Source organism: Oncorhynchus kisutch, linkage group LG4 (genome assembly GCF_002021735.2).
Source record: "Oncorhynchus kisutch isolate 150728-3 linkage group LG4, Okis_V2, whole genome shotgun sequence".
Lineage (NCBI taxonomy): Eukaryota > Metazoa > Chordata > Actinopteri > Salmoniformes > Salmonidae > Oncorhynchus > Oncorhynchus kisutch.
Window position 1 is genome coordinate 41190640 of NC_034177.2, and position 18382 is coordinate 41209021.

An 18382-nucleotide genomic window follows, 5' to 3' on the forward strand; every position below is an offset into this window, starting at 1 on the left:
GTGTGTGCATGGGTGCAATTGATTACGGTTAGTGAGTGTGTATGTGTCTGTGGATCTCTGTGTGTCCCCGAATCTCAGAAGCCTTGAGCCTCTACAGTACAGAGTGTGCAGAGGATGGATCTTCCAGTTAATAGATTTCAGTCGTCTCAGCTTTCAGTGTGTTGATCCTATGCTGACCGGTCCGGACTCACCTTGCTTTAGGCTCACAGTGGCGGGATTAGGGGCCTTTATTAACACTGAAAACATTTGGTTAATGTCTGCATACCTCCCTGCTGCGCTGAAATCCATTTTAGACCCATGGACTGCTAAAAAGCACGTCTCAAAGGTATGTTGTGCCATCGGGTATTTATATTAATTTGGTACCCAATTGAAATAGACCGAGTGTACAAAACATTAGGAACACCTTCCTATTATTGCGTATGCCACCCCTTTTTGCCCTCAGAACAGCCTCAATTCGACTCTACAAGGTGTCGATAGCGTTCCACAGGGATGCTGGCCCATGTTAACGCCAATGCTTCCCACAGTTGTGTCAAGCTGGCTGGATATCCTTTGGGTGATGGATCATTCTTGATACACACGGGAAACTGTTAAGCAGCATTGCAGTTCTTGACACACTCAAACTGGTGCGCCTGGCTCCTACCTGCTACTATACCCCGTTCAAAGGCACTTTCTGAATGGCATACACACACAATCTTTGTCTCAATTGTCTCAAGGATTTAAAAAATTAATCCTCCCCTTCATCTACACGGATTTGAAGTGGATTTAACAGGTGACATCAATAAGAGATCATAGCGTTCACCTGAATCCACCTGGTCAGTGTCATGGAAAGAGAAGGTGTTCCTAATGCTTTGTAAACTCAGTTTACTTGTTGCATGTCTTATTTTCCCACAATGGGCTCGAAGAAGCAGCAGGCAATTCCGCGTGGGATCCATATTATGTAAAGCTTTTTAAATGAATTAGATGTTATATCTCAATACAGTTCTCTCATTTACTGTTCTGCATTGTGTACTATGCACAGATCCCTGGTGCGTGAAGGCTTTGTCATGCAGTATTTTGTTATGTGTAGCCACTGTAGTGCCATCGACTGCTTCGGCTGTACTGTTCCCCTTGTACTGCCCTGTTCTCTTACGCTTCTCTGCCGTGCATTGCACATAATATGCACAAATGAACACACACACATCAAGATACACGCACGCACGCACACACACACACACACACACACACACACACACACACACACACACACACACACACACACACACACACACACACACACACACACACACACACACACACACACACACATACACACACACACACACACACACACACACTCATTATCCCCCCCCATGCTCTCGTACCGTGGGCGGTCTATGAGAAAAGTACTTGAGAAAACGTTTTATACCAGCAAGCCTTTATGCTATATAGCTACTACCCAAGGAGAGGATTACCAGCAGAAAGTGACAACAACATCCCTGCAGGGATACAGGGGAGGGAACAGCACACAATGACTCCTTCTATCCAATTTATCACATTACATTTCATTACAGCCATTTAGCAGATGCTAAATTAGATATTAGATACTTAAGCAATAAGACCCGAGGGGGTGTGGTATATGGTCAATATACCATGGCTAAGGGCTGTTCTTAAGCACGACGCAACGCGGAGTGCCTAGATACGGGCCTTAGCTGTGGTATATTGGCCATATACCACACCCCCTCGGGACTTATTGCTTAAACATACCGTATTCATCAAATTGACCTACAGTAAATATTTTGTATGGGCTTTTTAAATTCAGAGGAGGCTTAATTGATTCCTCTCACAGTCATTTGATCAAAGCACTTGGTGTCAGTCAGGTGTGACACTGTCAGACCAGTTTCAGCCTGGGTGTGTTTATCAATGCTCCTTTTGTAGCTCCATAGATCACAGGAGCCTCTCACACACACGTCGGCTTTGACAAGCTCTTCATTACCATTCTAGTCCTGATGGTCTGTAATCATGTGCCTTGGCTCTGATTAGTCAATCCATAACAAACTAATTAAACTGGCCTTGCAAAATCATCACCGCCATTAGCTAAGAGACATGCCAGGGAAAGGCACAAACCTGCAAGAGCACGGCCTTTTCTCCCCTCGCTTGTCACAAAAGAACACTATTGAACTAAATCTTAAGTGATTTGTCCTTGATAGAGTGCCTCTTAGACCTTCTATAACAAATACATATCTGTCATCATCACTCAAAATACATTCATTTTTTAATATATTTTTTTTACAGAGCTGTAGCTGGCGCAAACTGTCTCTGTCGACATTTCCACAGATACTTTAAAATGTCTATTAGTTATACTATTTTGATATTGAATACTGCACTGTTTGGTAGGGCTTGCAAGTTAATCATGTCACTGTTCTTGTGCATGTGCCAAATCAAACTTGAAATCTGAACGTTGATGAGTTTCTCTGCCCCCATGACACTGTCCCAGTTATCCAAATGAGCTATCGCCTGTTCCACGAGAACTTTTCCCCACAAACAGACTTCAAAGTGAGGCTAGCAAAGCCAGATGAATTCTCTCCTCTAGCCTCTGCCTCTGTTCTATTATACCTCTAACAATCCGTTTATGAGCTGTCACACAGGTTAGAGCTATTGTGTTTCAGTAGAGAACACTCCTCAGCTAGCTACTCAGGGTGCAGAGCATTTTGCTTCTCACAGAACACAGGCCAGCTAAACCTAAGCCTGGTAAAGAAATGGGAAATTGGTTTTTTAAAACATTTTCAGCATTTATTTGATTTGTGCAACCCCACAGATAAAACCGTATTGACTCTCATATGTCAAGGTGTATTACAATATGAGAAATATTGGTTATTTTTGGTGCACTGTAATTTGACATCATAGAATATAAATTGATCATACAGTAAAAAGAATGTCATTATAGTGACATAACTAATATGTCACTACAAGGGACATATAACTAATATGTCAGTTTAGGTGACATATGCACTGAGTGTATAAAACACCTTCCTAATATTGAGTTGCATTCCCCCGTTTTGCTCTCGGGAACAGCCTCAATTCGTCGGGACATGGACTCTACAGGGTGTCGAAAGCGTTCCGCATGGATGCTGGCCCATGTTGACTCACAGATGTGTCAAATTGGCTGGATGTCCATTGGGTGGTAGACCATTCTTGATACACACAGGAAACTGTAGTTCTTGACACAAACCGGTACGCTTAGCACCTAACCTGTCTCCCCCCCTTCATCTACACTGATTGAAGTGGATTTAACAAGTGGCATCAATAAGGGATGACAGCTTTCACCTGGATTCACCTGGTCAGCCTGTCATGGAAAGAGCAGGTGTTCTTAATGTTTTGTACTCTCTGTGTAACTACTATGGTTAATTGTCACTTTCACCAGTGATGGTGAGAGACAGTAGCTACTTCCTGTTTACTTAATGCGTCAGTTGTTTAGATTGTCAAAGAGCAGGAGGCACGTTTATAGCCCGAAGTCAGACATACTGTAGGAGTGCCGTTAATAGGTTTTAGCCAAATCCTCTGTCTCCTTTGACGTCAAGGAAACTTGGGTGGGAATATAGCTATCTAACCTCGCTAAGGTGAAACAAAGAACAACTGAGGAGACCGTCAATATGTCAATATCCTAGTCTTATATCTCAATATCTGTAAAAAGTGCTGAGCCTTCAAACAGTTCAATTTCCTGACAATGGCATAGCATCCTTGATTCTATATTCAGCGTACCCATTGTTTGAATGTGCTGGTCTGTCTAGTCTCAGTTTCAGCTCTGAACAATGAGCTTCTTCAGACCCCTTCACATCTGCATCATGCTTCTCTCTCTCTCTCTCTCTCTCTCTCGCTCTCTGTCTCTCTCTCTGTCACTCTCTCTGCCTGTCTCTCTGTCTCTCTCTCTCGCGGTCTCTCGCTGTCTGTCTGTCTGTCTGTCTGTCTGTCTCTCTCTTTCTCGCTCTCTCACTCACTCACTCCGTATTCCTCCCTGCTGCGGTGAGAGAGCAGGTGATAATTGGATTGCAGGAATCTTCTTATTCACTACAGTGTGGCAGGAGCATGGCAGTAGCAGTGGGCAGGTGACAATGCGCATTTGGTTATGTGGCGTTATCTCCATGCTCCTGAGTGATCACAGAGGCTTTGCTGGGCCAGGGAATATCATCTGTCGCCTGGCTGGGCTACTCTCCCAGGGGAGGCAGGGTGTCTGGAAGTCTGCTGGGCTGGCATCTCTCCTGGGGTGGTAAAAAGCCTCCTCACCCTGGTGGGATTGTGACATCTTGCAATCCCATAAAAGCCTTCAGTCATGTAGGGCAAGAATCCCTTAGAGAATGGTATGAGTGATATTGTTGTTATTTAACCCTAATCAGACTGCACTCATTTTGGTGAGATTTAAAATGATTGGAATGGGAATCCCCGTCAATTTCTCTATGATGGGTGGATTAGTGACCGTTTTGAGTAAAGGAAGTAAAGTAGGAAGTACAGTATTCCCTTTCTTTTTTTTAAATGTTTTTTTAAATTATGAACACAACAAATACAAAAAAAGAAATAGACAAACAAGAGTACATACTGATCATTTCAAAATAATATTTAAATTCTATCTTAAATAATGTGAAGAGGGGTTTGTTCTCTGCCCACTGTAACGGCTGTCGTCGGGAGAAAGAGAGGACCAAGGTGCAGTGTGGTAAGTATTCATTGTAATTTAATAAAGAATGAATACTGAAACAAAAACAATACACGACAAATGAACAGTCCTGAACGGTGCAACAAAACACAGAACAGAAAATAACTACCCACAACCCATAGTGGGAAAACAGGCTGCCTAAGTATGATTCTCAATCAGGGACAACAATTGACAGCTGCCTCTGATTGAGAACCATACTAGGCCGATGTCAAAAACCAACATAGACCATACTAAAACAAAGATATAATAACAGAACTAAGGTCAGAACGTGACACCCACCTCCTTTTATGGACAAAGAATCTTCCATGAAAGATAAACAAATTAACAATGAAAGTTAAATCAGGGTCCATATCATTTGGTTCAAAATAAAACATAATATCAGTGTCTTTCAAATGAACATTAATAGTTGTTTCTTTTAAAATAAATCTTCTAACTCACACCAAAATCTTCTGACATAAGAACAGTCCCAAAATAAATAGGTCACAATCACAAAATACACATTTGTTATCAATAGCTATTTTAAATCTGTGTATAATAAAGGTCTTTACAGGGTAGATTCTATAAATGAGTTTGTATGATACTTCTTTCACCTTATTTGATATACAATATTTACCAGACAACAACGAAACTTAGTTCCAGTTCACTTGTCCTAGAGCTGCATTACAGTACATTTTAGCAGAGGGAATAGTAACATATTGACATAGTTTCCTTATATACATGTTATTACACTTATAGTTTAAAATGTCAATTCCTTCTAGTTGTATTGAGGCTACAAAATCCTCAACAGTTGCACTTGGAGTATTGTTATATTCTCATAAAAGAAGAAAGCACCTTTAGGGACAGCTCTAACAGCACCTTTAGGGACAGCTCTAACAGCACCTTTAGGGACAGCTCTAACAGCACCTTTAGGGACAGCTCTAACAGCACCTTTAGGGACAGCTCTAACAGCACCTTTAGGGACAGCTCTAACAGCACCTTTAGGGACAGCTCTAACAGCACCTTTAGGGACAGCTCTAACAGCACCTTTAGGGACAGCTCTAACAGCACCTTTAGGGACAGCTCTAACAGCACCTTTAGGGACAACTCTAACAGCACCTTTAGGGACAGCTCTAACAGCACCTTTAGGGACAGCTCTAACAGCACCTTTAGGGACAGCTCTAACAGCACCTTTAGGGACAGCTCTAACAGCACCTTTAGGGACAGCTCTAACAGCACCTTTAGGGACAGCTCTAACAGCACCTTTAGGGACAGCTCTAACAACTATTTGATACTCCTCGGGAGTGAATGTAACATTGTGTGTTCTCATAAATTCTGGATAATCATATAGTTGTCCATCATTATTCAATAATTGTTTAAACCAAATCATGTTGTTGTCAAACCAGTTCTGGAGAAACAAAGACTTGTTTTGGTATTTTATGTCTTTATTATTCCAGATTGTATACCTATGAGGGGAAAATTGTGTTGTACATGAGGTTGTACATAGGGATTTTACCCACATCAAAGTTGCATTTGAGTAAGAATTCTAGACCACCAATTTGCTGGAATATTAAATTAGGGATGATATTCCAAATGCAATCCTTATTTCTTAAATAGTTTTGTATCCATTTAATCTTAAATATTATATTAGAGGTTTTAAAATTCAGAGCATTCTACCCTCCCTCACCTTGGGTGCTACATATTACCGCTTTTCTAAAATAATGAGGTTTATTCCTACGTATGAAGTTAAATAATTTAGTATCAACCATTTTAGTTACTGACAGAGGAACATCCAAGGCAAGGGAGGTATAAACTCATCTGGACAGACCTTCAGATTTGATAAAAGTACTCGTCCAGATAAAGAAATATCTCTTAATAACCAGGAGTAAAATCTCTTTCCAATTTTCTCTACAATAGGAGAGAAATTTAAGTTGGCCCTTTCTTTCTGATCTTTGCCAACTTTAATACCAAGATATGTGATCACATCTTTTACAGGGATATTACATAATGAGTTTAAGTCACATCTTTTCAACGCAAATATTTCACATTTCCTAATATTCAGAGATAAACCCGATACATGTCAGAAGGCATTAATACACTCAATAGCTTTCTTGACTTCATTATGATCTTTCAAAAAAATGGTGGTGTCGTCAGCCAATTGTGAACATTTTATCTCTTTGTCTTGTATCTGAATACCCCTAAAACTATCCTTATTTATATGAAGTGCCATAACTTGTGACCAATAAAAATAAGAAAGGAGAAATTGTGCATCCTTGTTTAATCCCATGTCTAATGTCAAATCCTTGTAAGTTCCGTGGGATAATTTAACAGAGCTGTTACTATTATTGTAGTGTCTTAATTACACTTTGAAAATATTGAACAAAACCAAAAAATCAAAGAGTCTCAAAAAGGAAATAATATTCAACTTTATCAAATGTAAAAGTCTACAAATAAAATAAAGCTATCTTCCATAATGTGCTCATTGTAGTCTATCAAGTCCAATACTAGTCGAAAATTATTACATATACAGTGGGGCAAAAAAGTTATCCCACTTAAAAAGATGAGAGGCCTGTAATTTTCATCATAGGTTCACTTCAACTATGACAGACAAAATGAGAAAAAAAATCCTGAAAATCACATTGTAGGATTTTTAATGAATTTATTAGCAGATTATGGTGGAAAATAAGTATTTGGTCAATAACAAAAGTTTATCTCAATACTTTGTTATATACCCTTTGTTGGCAATGACAGAGGTCAAACGTTTTCTGTAAGTCTTCACAAGGTTTTCACACACTGTTGCTGGTATTTTGGCCCATGCAGATCTCCTCTAGAGCAGTGATGTTTTGGGGCTGTTGCTGGGCAACACGGACTTTCAACTCCCTCCAAAGATTTTCTATGGGGTTGAGATCTGGAGACTGGCTAGGCCACTCCAGGACCTTGAAATGCTTCTTACGAAGCCACTCCTTCGTTGCCCGGGTGGTGTGTTTGGGATCATTGTCATGCTGAAAGACCCAGCCATGTTTCATCTTCAATGCCCTTGCTGATGGAAGGAGGTTTTCACTCAAAATCTCACGATACATGGCCCCATTCATTATTTCCTTTACACGGATCAGTCGTCCTGGTCCCTTTGCAGAAAAACAGCCCCAAAGCATGATGTTTCCACCACCATGCTTCACAGTAGGTATGGTGTTATTTGGATGCAACTCAGCATTCTTTGTCCTCCAAACACGACAAGTTGAGTTTTTACCAAAAAGTTATATTTTGGTTTCTTCTGACCATATGACATTCTCCCAATCTTCTTCTGGATCATCCAAATGCTCTCTAGCGAACTTCAGACGGGCCTGGACATGTACTGGCTTAAGCAGGGGGACACGTCTGGCACTGCAGGATTTGAGTCACGTAACGGCGTTCTTCGTTTGTTGAAGGAGAGTCGGACCGAAATGCAGCGTGGTGGTTAATCATGATCTTTAATGAAAACTAATGACGATACATGAAATAACTGATAAATACAAAAACAACAAACGGAACGTGAAACCTAATTACAGCCTATCTGGTGAAACTACACAGAGACAGGAACAATCACCCACCAAATACAAAGTGAAACTCAGGCTACCTAAATACGGTTCCCAATCCGAGACAACGAGAATCACCTGACTCCGATTGAGAACCGCCTCAGGCAGCCAAGCCTATACTAGACACACCCCTAATCAACCACAATCCCAATGCCTACAAAAACCCCAATAAGACAATACAATAACCCCATGTCACACCCTGGCCTGAACAAATAATTAAAGAAAACACAAAATACTAAGACCAAGGCGTGACAGCGGCGTAGTGTGTTACTGATGGTAGGCTTTGTTACTGGTCTTTCTGGGATATTTGCTCACCGTTCTTGTGATCATTTTGACCCCACGGGGTGAGATCTTGCATGGAGCCCCAGATCGAGGGAGATTATCAGTGGTCTTGTATGTCTTCCATTTCCTAATAATTGCTCCCACAGTTGATTTCTTCAAACCAAGCTGCTTACCTATTGCAGATTCAGTCTTCCCAGCCTGGTGCAGGTCTACAATTTTGTTTCTGGTGTCCTTTGACAGCTCTTTGGTCTTGGCCATAGTGGAGTTTGGAGTGTGACTGTTTGAGGTTATGGACAGGTGTCTTTTATACTGATAACAAGTTCAAACAGGTGCCATTATTACATGTAACGAGTGGAGGACAGAGGAGCCTCTTAAAGAAGAAGTTACAGGTCTTTGAGAGCCAGAAATCTTGCTTGTTTGTAGGTGACCAAATACTTATTTTCCATCATAATTTGCAAATAAATTCTTTAAAAATCCTACAATGTGATTTTCTGGATTTTACAGGCCTCTTTCATCTTCTTAAGTGGGAGAACATGCACAATTGGTGGCTGACTAAATACTTTTTGCCCCACTTTATGTCTGCCCTTCATAAAAACCAAACTGGGTATCATCAACTTTTTGATCAAGACCTTTTTTAAGTCTTTCTGCAAAGATGGATGCAAGTAGCTTTCCATCATTGTTCATTAATGTGATTGGTCTTTTTCTAACATCATAGAATCTTTGTTTGGTTTGGGTATTACAGAAATGTGGCCTTGTGTCATAGAAACAGGCAGTATTCAATGTCTATTGTCTAGTCTCTTCTATTGACCCACTATCTAACTTCTTCCCAGGGCCTGACTGGTACCTGACCAAGGTGAAGCTGAGGGTGACAGATGTCAACGACAACGTCCCCGAGTGGGCCATGGAGCCTTACCCCTACCTGGCAGTGGTGTCGCCCGAGGCCCCCCCTGGGGAGCTGGTGTACCCGCTCCATGCTCTCGACAGGGATGAGGGCAGTAGCGGCGAGGTGGAGTACTTCCTGGCTGATGGTAAGAAAGAGATGCGCGCACGTACGCACACAGCGGGCCAGCCAAAAGATCTGCTACATCTGTGGAGCCCTGCTGAGGGGGGGGGGGGTCTGGTTTGTTGATATATAAGGGATTGGGGGGTGGACTAATCTTGTTCCATAGGATCACAATCCGTCTGCGACTCTTCTATGACCTGCATTAACTCAGTGCACTACCGCTGACGCAGATAAAACCCTGGTCCAGCAGTATTCAAACCCACTAGTACCACTTTTTGAGTGGATTGACCCCCTTCTTGTTCCTCATTCTCCTCAAACAGATGTTGAAGATGAATGGTAACTAAGCACCGACATCACATGATCCCCAAGTGGTACAAGCTAAATGGAAATCAACAACCACCTGCTAAAAAAAAATTTAATCAGATTTTTTAAACATGATTTTTTCTATTTAATCCTTCAATGATCCCATAGGTTTAACTACATCCAAAGAGGATGATAGCCCGGGTCTTGGGCACCAGCGAGGTCTGCTAACTTCCATTTGACCTCATTCTATAGAGTGGGGTGTTGGTAGACTTACTGTACCGTACTGTACGTGCCAGGGTTTACAGTTGTCGGACAAGACTAGGACCAGGATGTTGCTACTGTGAATACATTTGGATGGAAATATTATCTTCAGTCTATTCATCTAGTCATGTAAAATCAAGTCAAGTCTAATGTGCCTTTCACATCCATGACACAACACACTTTACAGAGCAACGAGACAAGACAAGAATGTTGCTACTGTGTATTAATTAAACGTTTTTTTTTTTTTAAGATCCTCGGTATATGTTCAGTCTCTCCATCTTTTTTTATTTTTTTATTTCACCTTTATTTAACCAGGTAGGCTAGTTGAGAACAAGTTCTCATTTGCAACTGCGACCTGGCCAAGATAAAGCATAGCAGTGTGAGCAGACAACAAAGAGTTACACATGGAGTAAACAATTAACAAGTCAATAACACAGTAGAAACCAAAGGGGGAGTCTATATACAATGTGTGCAAAAGGCATGAGGAGGTAGGCAAATAATTACAATTTTGCAGATTAACACTGGAGTGATGAATGATCAGATGGTCATGTACAGGTAGAGATATTGGTGTGCAAAAGAGCAGAAAAGTAAATAAATAAAAACAGTATGGGGATGAGGTAGGTGAGAAAGGGTGGGCTATTTACCAATAGACTATGTACAGCTGCAGCGATCGGTTAGCCGCTCAGATAGCTGATGTTTGAAGTTGGTGAGGGAGATAAAAGTCTCCAACTTCAGCGATTTTTGCAATTCGTTCCAGTCACAGGCAGCAGAGTACTGGAACGAAAGGCGGCCAAATGAGGTGTTGGCTTTAGGGATGATCAGTGAGATACACCTGCTGGAGCGCGTGCTACGGATGGGTGTTGCCATCGTGACCAGTGAGCTGAGATAAGGCGGAGCTTTACCTAGCATGGACTTGTAGATGACCTGGAGCCAGTGGGTCTGGCGACGAATATGTAGCGAGGGCCAGCCGACTAGAGCATACAAGTCGCAGTGGTGGGTGGTATAAGGTGCTTTAGTGACGAAACGGATCTGTCTCCCTTGCTTGACTGTCCTGTTCTGTACTCTGTTATACTCAACTGTACATGTGTACTTCTGTATATATGAATGCATATAAAATGGGTAGATTATCCCCAGTATGTTCAGTCTATCCATCTGTCTCCCTTGCTTGACTGTTCTGTACTGTACTCTACTGTAGCTAAACTGTGGTGTAGAGGCTTCTATAACAATAAAGCTATACTCTACTCTACTAATAATGTACTATTGTACTGTACAGGTTATTCTAAATGCACATTGGGATGTAAAAGTGGCTTTACAAATACATCTGATTGAGTAATTGATTAATAAATGAATATATGTATTGACTGATTGTAACTTACAGGTGGTAATGGCTGCTTTGCGGTGGACAAGAAGAGTGGTCACATCTTGACCACAGGTCTCCCCCTGCAGATAGACAGGGAGTATCTGCTGAGTGTGGTGGCCTTTGACAGGCTGGGCAGTCGCAGTGCTCCGGCCATGGTGTCAGTCATAGCAGGACCCAGAACACCACAGTTCACCAAGGCATCCTACGCCATTTCCATACCAGAGAACACCCCAGAGGGACAGCCGTGAGTACTGGGAATGTATAGTTGTAGACGCACACCACATGGATGTACACCAGCCTGGCCCCAGATCTGTTCGTGCTATCACGCAAACTCCTTGTTACTCATTGTCAAGCCAAACATGGAGTTGGCAAGAGTACAAACAGATATGTGGCAATCGGGATGGACACACACTCAACATGTTAACGCAAGTCAGAACACACACACACACACACACACACACACACACACACACACACACACACACACACACACACACACACACACACACACACACACACACACACACACACACACACACACACACACGCTCATAGACATTCCATTTCTACTCTGTATGGGAATTAGGGATTTAATTTGAATATCACACGTTCAGACATCTGAGAAAACAGCAACATCGGGAACAGCCTCAGTCACGCAGCAGCAGAACTTATGTTGGTCCAGAACTGGAGTACACTTTTTTGTTGTTGTTGAACTGTAGCATAGTAAACTATTAGCATACTGTTAATGACATATTTCTGTCTCCTCTAGCTTCCTGGTGATGTTCGCCATCTCCTTCCAGAAGCAGCCAATCAGCTACAGCCTGCTGATCAACCCCAGCAGCCTGTTCAGAATGCAGCAGGAGACAGGGGAGATCAGCCTGACCCGCACGCTAGACTATGAGAATGACCAAAGACGTTACCTCCTTATGGTCAGGGCCAGCGAGGGGCCAGGGGGCCTCAGCAGCGCCATAGAGGTTCGTGATGGAGTGTGTGTGTGGCATCAGAGGAGGAACGTGTATGTGTGTTTGTGTGTGACTATGTTTGTGATGTTTGTGTTTCTGTGTGTCGGGGTTGGTCTAGCTTAGATTTTCAGACTCCCTCACATTGGTTCCAGTAAGGAACAAGACTTGGAAGGATGGCATTCTGAGACTATGGTCGGTCTGGGCAAATCTCCAATTTCTCCAACACTTCTTTCTTATCTATGTCTCAGTGTTTTATGTATAGTAAAGACTGGCATGTCAAAGATGTGTCTAGCAAAGCTAGAACAACCATGAGGTTGACTAAATCAGACAGCCATCTCCCTATAGAATTCTGTCTGGAAGTCAGTCTGCTTGCCAGAATTTATTTCAACCCTCTAAATTATTTAGTTAATGATTTTGTCATCCAATTATCATGCCACACATTTATTTCACACTCCACGTTTCAGTTAGAAAACAGACCTTTAGGACTGACTGAGTCTGCTGGGTGTAGTGTTGGCTTGAGGGAAACATATTCCTGCTATTTCAGTGCTATTACTTAGCTGTCACTTCACACTTTACACTCTGACGGTGACACAGGGAGAGAGAGAGAGAGAGAGGGGGGGGGGGGAGAGAGAGGGAGAGAGAGAGGGAGAGAGAGGAAGAGAGAGGAAGAGAGAGGAAGAGAGAGAGAGAGAGAGAGAGAGAGAGAGAGAGAGAGAGAGAGAGAGAGAGAGAGAGAGAGAGAGAGGGGGGGGGGGGGGGGAAGAGAGAGAGGGAGAGAGAGAGGGAGAGAGAGAGAGGAAGAGAGAGAGAGGGAGGGAGAGTGCGTTTCAGATGCAGGGCTAAGGGCCTTGCTCAGCCAAAAAGACAGGCCGGGAACATTTCTATTTTAAAAGCAGAACTCATGAGCTGGAAGATAAAGGAAATGTTGAGGTGGCAACTTTTAGAAACTACAGTGCAATTTAGTGCAAGTTTTTCTCCTACCAGTATGACATTTCAGCAACCCTTTACTTAAAGCCATGCAGTTATAATGCATTGTAAGACGTCGTGAGTTTGAAAAAAAACCTTAGAAGGATTTATTATCATCTTATAATGATCCTGATGAAATACCAGTCTCAGGATAATATTTGATATGTGTTCAAACTGTAATATACTGTATACCTCACATGCGACCCATAATAAGACTATGCAATTAATATGTTAACAAAGTCTGTTAAATTGAGAATCTGACTCCATAAAGTTTATTTAACAATATGCAAGATACTATAGTTGAGTTACAGTAACTGACTCTCAAGAAATGTATGAGAATAGAATTCTAAATACAAGTATATTGAAATACTTAATGAATGGATTCACATACAAGGCATAATGCTCAAGGTACAAAATAATTAACAAGCATTGCAAGGCATTATTATTATTCTAGGCATGATCAGAGAGGAGAGAGAGAGAGAAATCATAGCCTGAAAGTCCATGCCCCAAGAGTCCCTGAGGTAGAGAGAGAAATCATAGCCTGAAAGTCCATGCCCCAAGAGTCCCTGAGGTAGAGAGAGAAATCATAGCCTGAAAGTCCATGCCCCAAGAGTCCCTGAGGTAGAGAGAGAAAGAAAGAGAGAGAGAGTGTATCAACAAAAAAAGATAAAGAAAAAAACAATGAAGCTAAGACACTTTTATAAGCATCTGACCTGCTTGGATTCAAAATATTTGTTGACCAATAGCATTCCTGTTGAGTTAACTTCCAAGTATGGGCACAGGAAGTAAGGGTGCTGAAGGTGCTGCAGCACACCCTGAAAAAAATGAAAAAATGAAATAAAATTAACAAAAATACAAAAATGAAAAAAATAAGATTTTACAAAAATATAGCTATCTATTTTCACAAAAGTAGTGCACTGGGCCTTTACTAGTCCTGTATTAGTGGACCGATATAGCCATCTGCAGCGCGGGCAAAAACACATTTTCAGCAGTCCCACTTCTGTCTCCTAGATGTAGAATGATTTGGGTTATGTCCCCTCTTCCCCACTTCTCTCTTCCCCCCCCATCTCCTCTCCTTCTTCTCTCTCTCTCCTTTCCACCCTTGTCTCTCTCCTTTCCAACTTTCACTGTTTTCTTTCCCTTCTCATCCCCCTCTTCTCTCTCCCCTCTCCCCTGAGCAGGTCCAGGTGGTGATAACGGACGAGAACGACTGTGTCCCAGAATTTCTCCAGTCCATTTACAGTGTTGATGGGGTCCCTGAGACAGTAACCACAGCAACCTCTCTCCTGCAGGGTGAGATGAGAATGCAGCTTTGTCTTCCTAGTGTGTGTGTGTGTGTGGGGGGGCATTCTGTTACCTCTTAACTCTCATTTAGATTGATTATATAGGGTCACGATGAGTCACAATTAATTGCGTTGCTGTTGAGTTCCTGGAACTGTTGTTACAGTAATGAATAGGTGCTGATATGTAGCTCTAGGACTTGTCACTTGTCTGTAATACCAACAGAAAAAGCTCCCCATCCTGACACATGCAAACAGATTCATTAGACTTATTGTTAGAGACCAGGGTCGTATTCATTAGGGCACACCATAGCAAAATGCTTTGCAACGGAAAACGGAATCTAGCTTCAGCTAGTTTTATTTTATTTTTGGTGCCTAATGAATATGACCTATGTGTTCATATCCTGTATCTCTCCCACAGTGTTAGCCAGTGACTGTGACTCAGGGTTGAATGCAGAACTCACTTACTACACTCTAAGCCCAGACTTCAGCATTTCAGCCCACGGCACCATCTTCCCTGTGGGCCGTCTGGACTACGAGAGGCCCAACCACCTGTATGAGTTTGTGGTGATGGCAGTTGATAATGGGGAGGAGCCTCACTCTGGTACCGCCACCATCCGCCTCCGCATGGCCAATGTCAACGACCAGGCCCCCGAATTCTCCCAGACTGTGTGAGTGGATCTACTGATGTAGGCTATAACCCCACCCTCACACAACATCAGCATTCTAGTATCTACTACACTATTGAACTACATCCCCCTCCGTCAGTAGCATGGTATCTACTACACTATTGAACTACATCCCCCTCCGTCAGTAGCATAGTATCTACTACACTATTGAACTACATCCCCCTCCGTCAGTAGCATAGTATCTACTACACTATTGAACTACATCCCCCTCCGTCAGTAGCATGGTATCTACTACACTATTGAACTACATCCCCCTCGTCAGTAGCATAGTATCTACTATACTATTGAACTACATCCCTTTCCGTCAATAGCATGGTATCTACTATACTATTGAACTACATCCCCCTCCGTCAGTAGCATAGTATCTACTATACTATTGAACTACATCCCCCTCCGTCAGTAGCGTACAACCCCCCTCCATCAGTAGCCTAGTACATACTACCGGTATACAATTGAAGTACAACCCCCTCCATCAGTAACCTAATACATACTACCGGTATACTATTGACCTACAACCCCCTCCATCAGTAGTCTAGTATCTACTATACTATTGAACTACAACCCCCTCCATCAGTAGTCTAGTATCTACTATACTATTGAACTACAACCCCTTCCATCAGTAGTCTAGTATCTACTATACTATTGAACTACAACCCCCTCCATCAGTAGTCTAGTATCTACTATACTATTGAACTACAACCCCCTCCATCAGTAGTCTAGTATCTACTATACTATTGAACTACAACCCCTTCCATCAGTAGTCTATTATCTACTATACTATTGAACTACAACCCCCTCCATCAGTAGTCTAGTATCTACTATACTATTGAACTACAACCCCCTCCATCAGTAGTCTAGTATCTACTATACTATTGAACTACAACCCCTTCCATCAGTAGTCTAGTATCTACTATACTATTGAACTACAACCCCCTCCATCAGTAGTCTAGTATCTACTATACTATTGAACTACAACCCCTTCCATCAGTAGTCTAGTATCTACTATACTATTGAACTACAACCCCCTCCATCAGTAGTCTAGTATCTACTATACTATTGAACTACAACCCCTTCCATCAGTAGTCTAGTATCTACTATACTATTGAACTACAACCCCCTCCATCAGTAGTCTAGTATCTACTATACTATTGAACTACAACCCCTTCCATCAGTAGTCTAGTATCTACTATACTATTGAACTACAACCCCCTCCATCAGTAGGTAAAACAAGTCTAGTATCTACTATACTATTGAACTACAACCCCTTCCATCAGTAGTCTAGTATCTACTATACTATTGAACTACAACCCCCTCCATCAGTAGTCTAGTATCTACTATACTATTGAACTACAACCCCTTCCATCAGTAGTCTAGTATCTACTATACTATTGAACTACAACCCCCTCCATCAGTAGTCTAGTATCTACTATACTATTGAACTACAACCCCTTCCATCAGTAGTCTAGTATCTACTATACTATTGAACTACAACCCCCTCCATCAGTAGTCTAGTATCTACTATACTATTGAACTACAACCCCCTCCATCAGTAGTCTAGTATCTACTATACTATTGAACTACAACCCCCTCCTGTGCAACTTCTGGCATGCGTTTACTGTGAACACTGAGGCTGTACCTGCTTTAAGTTACAGTTATAACCGAGGCCAAGTAGGCTACTGTGGCTATTTGATCGCAATGTAGGCCTATCATAAAAATAATTTGAGAAAATGCATCCCATAATATTTTAACATGGAGATAGCTGTTCTATCATTCAGCCTACAGTAGACGCCAATGTGTGTTGTTCAATGTAGGCCTACATTCCATTATACTTTTGAAAAAAACATGTAGGGATTCACATTAACCTGTTTAACCACTTGTCCTTCAGACAAGGAGGTGACTGAAAAAGTTGTGTTGTTTGATGCAAGAAACCACTTTACAAAATAATATTCCTTATTATTCCCATAACATTGGCTAGAAATGGCTAGAAATGCACACGTTTTGTGCTCTTGTAGGAAGCAACCACTCCCCTATTGCTGACAAGAAATTAGCTATAACTGGGCTACAACAAACATCAGTAGTCTTTTTATTATATATATATATATATATATTTAAATTGTATTTAACTAGGCAAGTTAATTAAATTTACAATGAAGGCAAACCCCTTCCCTAACCCGGACGACGCTGGGCCAAATGTGCGCAGCCCAAGGGACACCTGATCACAGCCAGTTGTGATACAGCCCGGGATCGAACCCAGGTCTGTAGTGACGCCTCTAGCACAGTGCGTTAGACCACTGCGCCACTCAGGATCCCCTACCCTCTAGTCCAGTATGTACTATACTATTGAGCTACAACCCCTCTCCCCTCCATCAGCAGTCTAGTTTAGTAGGATTATGATGAGGCTAAAATCCCTCTCACACCCCCCCCCCCCCCCATTTCAGCTGCATGGTGAAGTGCTATTGGTAGTAGTAGCAATGACAGTAGTAAAAGATCAATTGATACACTTGACTAGATGTGTCACTAATATACCGCACATAATTACAGTGCATTCGGGAAAGTATTCAGACCCCTTCTCCTTTTCCACATTTTGTTACGTTACAGCCTTATTTTATTATTTACATAAGTATTTAGACCTGTTTCCATTGTTCATCCTTAAGATGTTTCTACAACTTGATCCACCTGTGGTAAATTCAATTGATTAGACATAATTCGGAAAGGCACACACCTGTCTCTATAAAGTCCCACAGTTGACAGTGCATGTCATTAAGAAGAATGGCGCCGGAGGGGGTGCCATTTTACAGGCTCCTAACCAATTGTGCGATTTTGTGTTTTTTTGCATTGTTTGTAACTTATTTGGTACATAATGGTGATGCTACCGTCTCTTGTGACCGTAAAGAGCTTCTGGATATCAGAGCTGTGATTACTCACCTTGAACTGGATGAAGATTTTTCTTTAATGAGTCTGGTAACAATTTATCAGCCAGTGGATAACCCACCTCTAACATCCGTTCTATTGGCCAATGTGCAATCACTAAAGAATAAGCTGGG

The 18382-nt window shown here is 41.9% G+C and overlaps 1 protein-coding gene across 1 annotated transcript in view; it reads left to right on the forward strand.

Moving 5' to 3' along the window:
• Positions 1-18382, forward strand: part of LOC109888892 (neural-cadherin-like) — a 112197-nt gene that overhangs the window by 21220 nt on the left and 72595 nt on the right. Inside the window, exons 2-6 of the mRNA XM_031821516.1 lie at positions 9345-9542; positions 11460-11685; positions 12211-12415; positions 14551-14662; positions 15071-15320. Of these exons, the coding sequence (XP_031677376.1) occupies positions 9345-9542; positions 11460-11685; positions 12211-12415; positions 14551-14662; positions 15071-15320 (991 nt within the window). The remainder of the gene's footprint in view (positions 1-9344; positions 9543-11459; positions 11686-12210; positions 12416-14550; positions 14663-15070; positions 15321-18382) is intronic.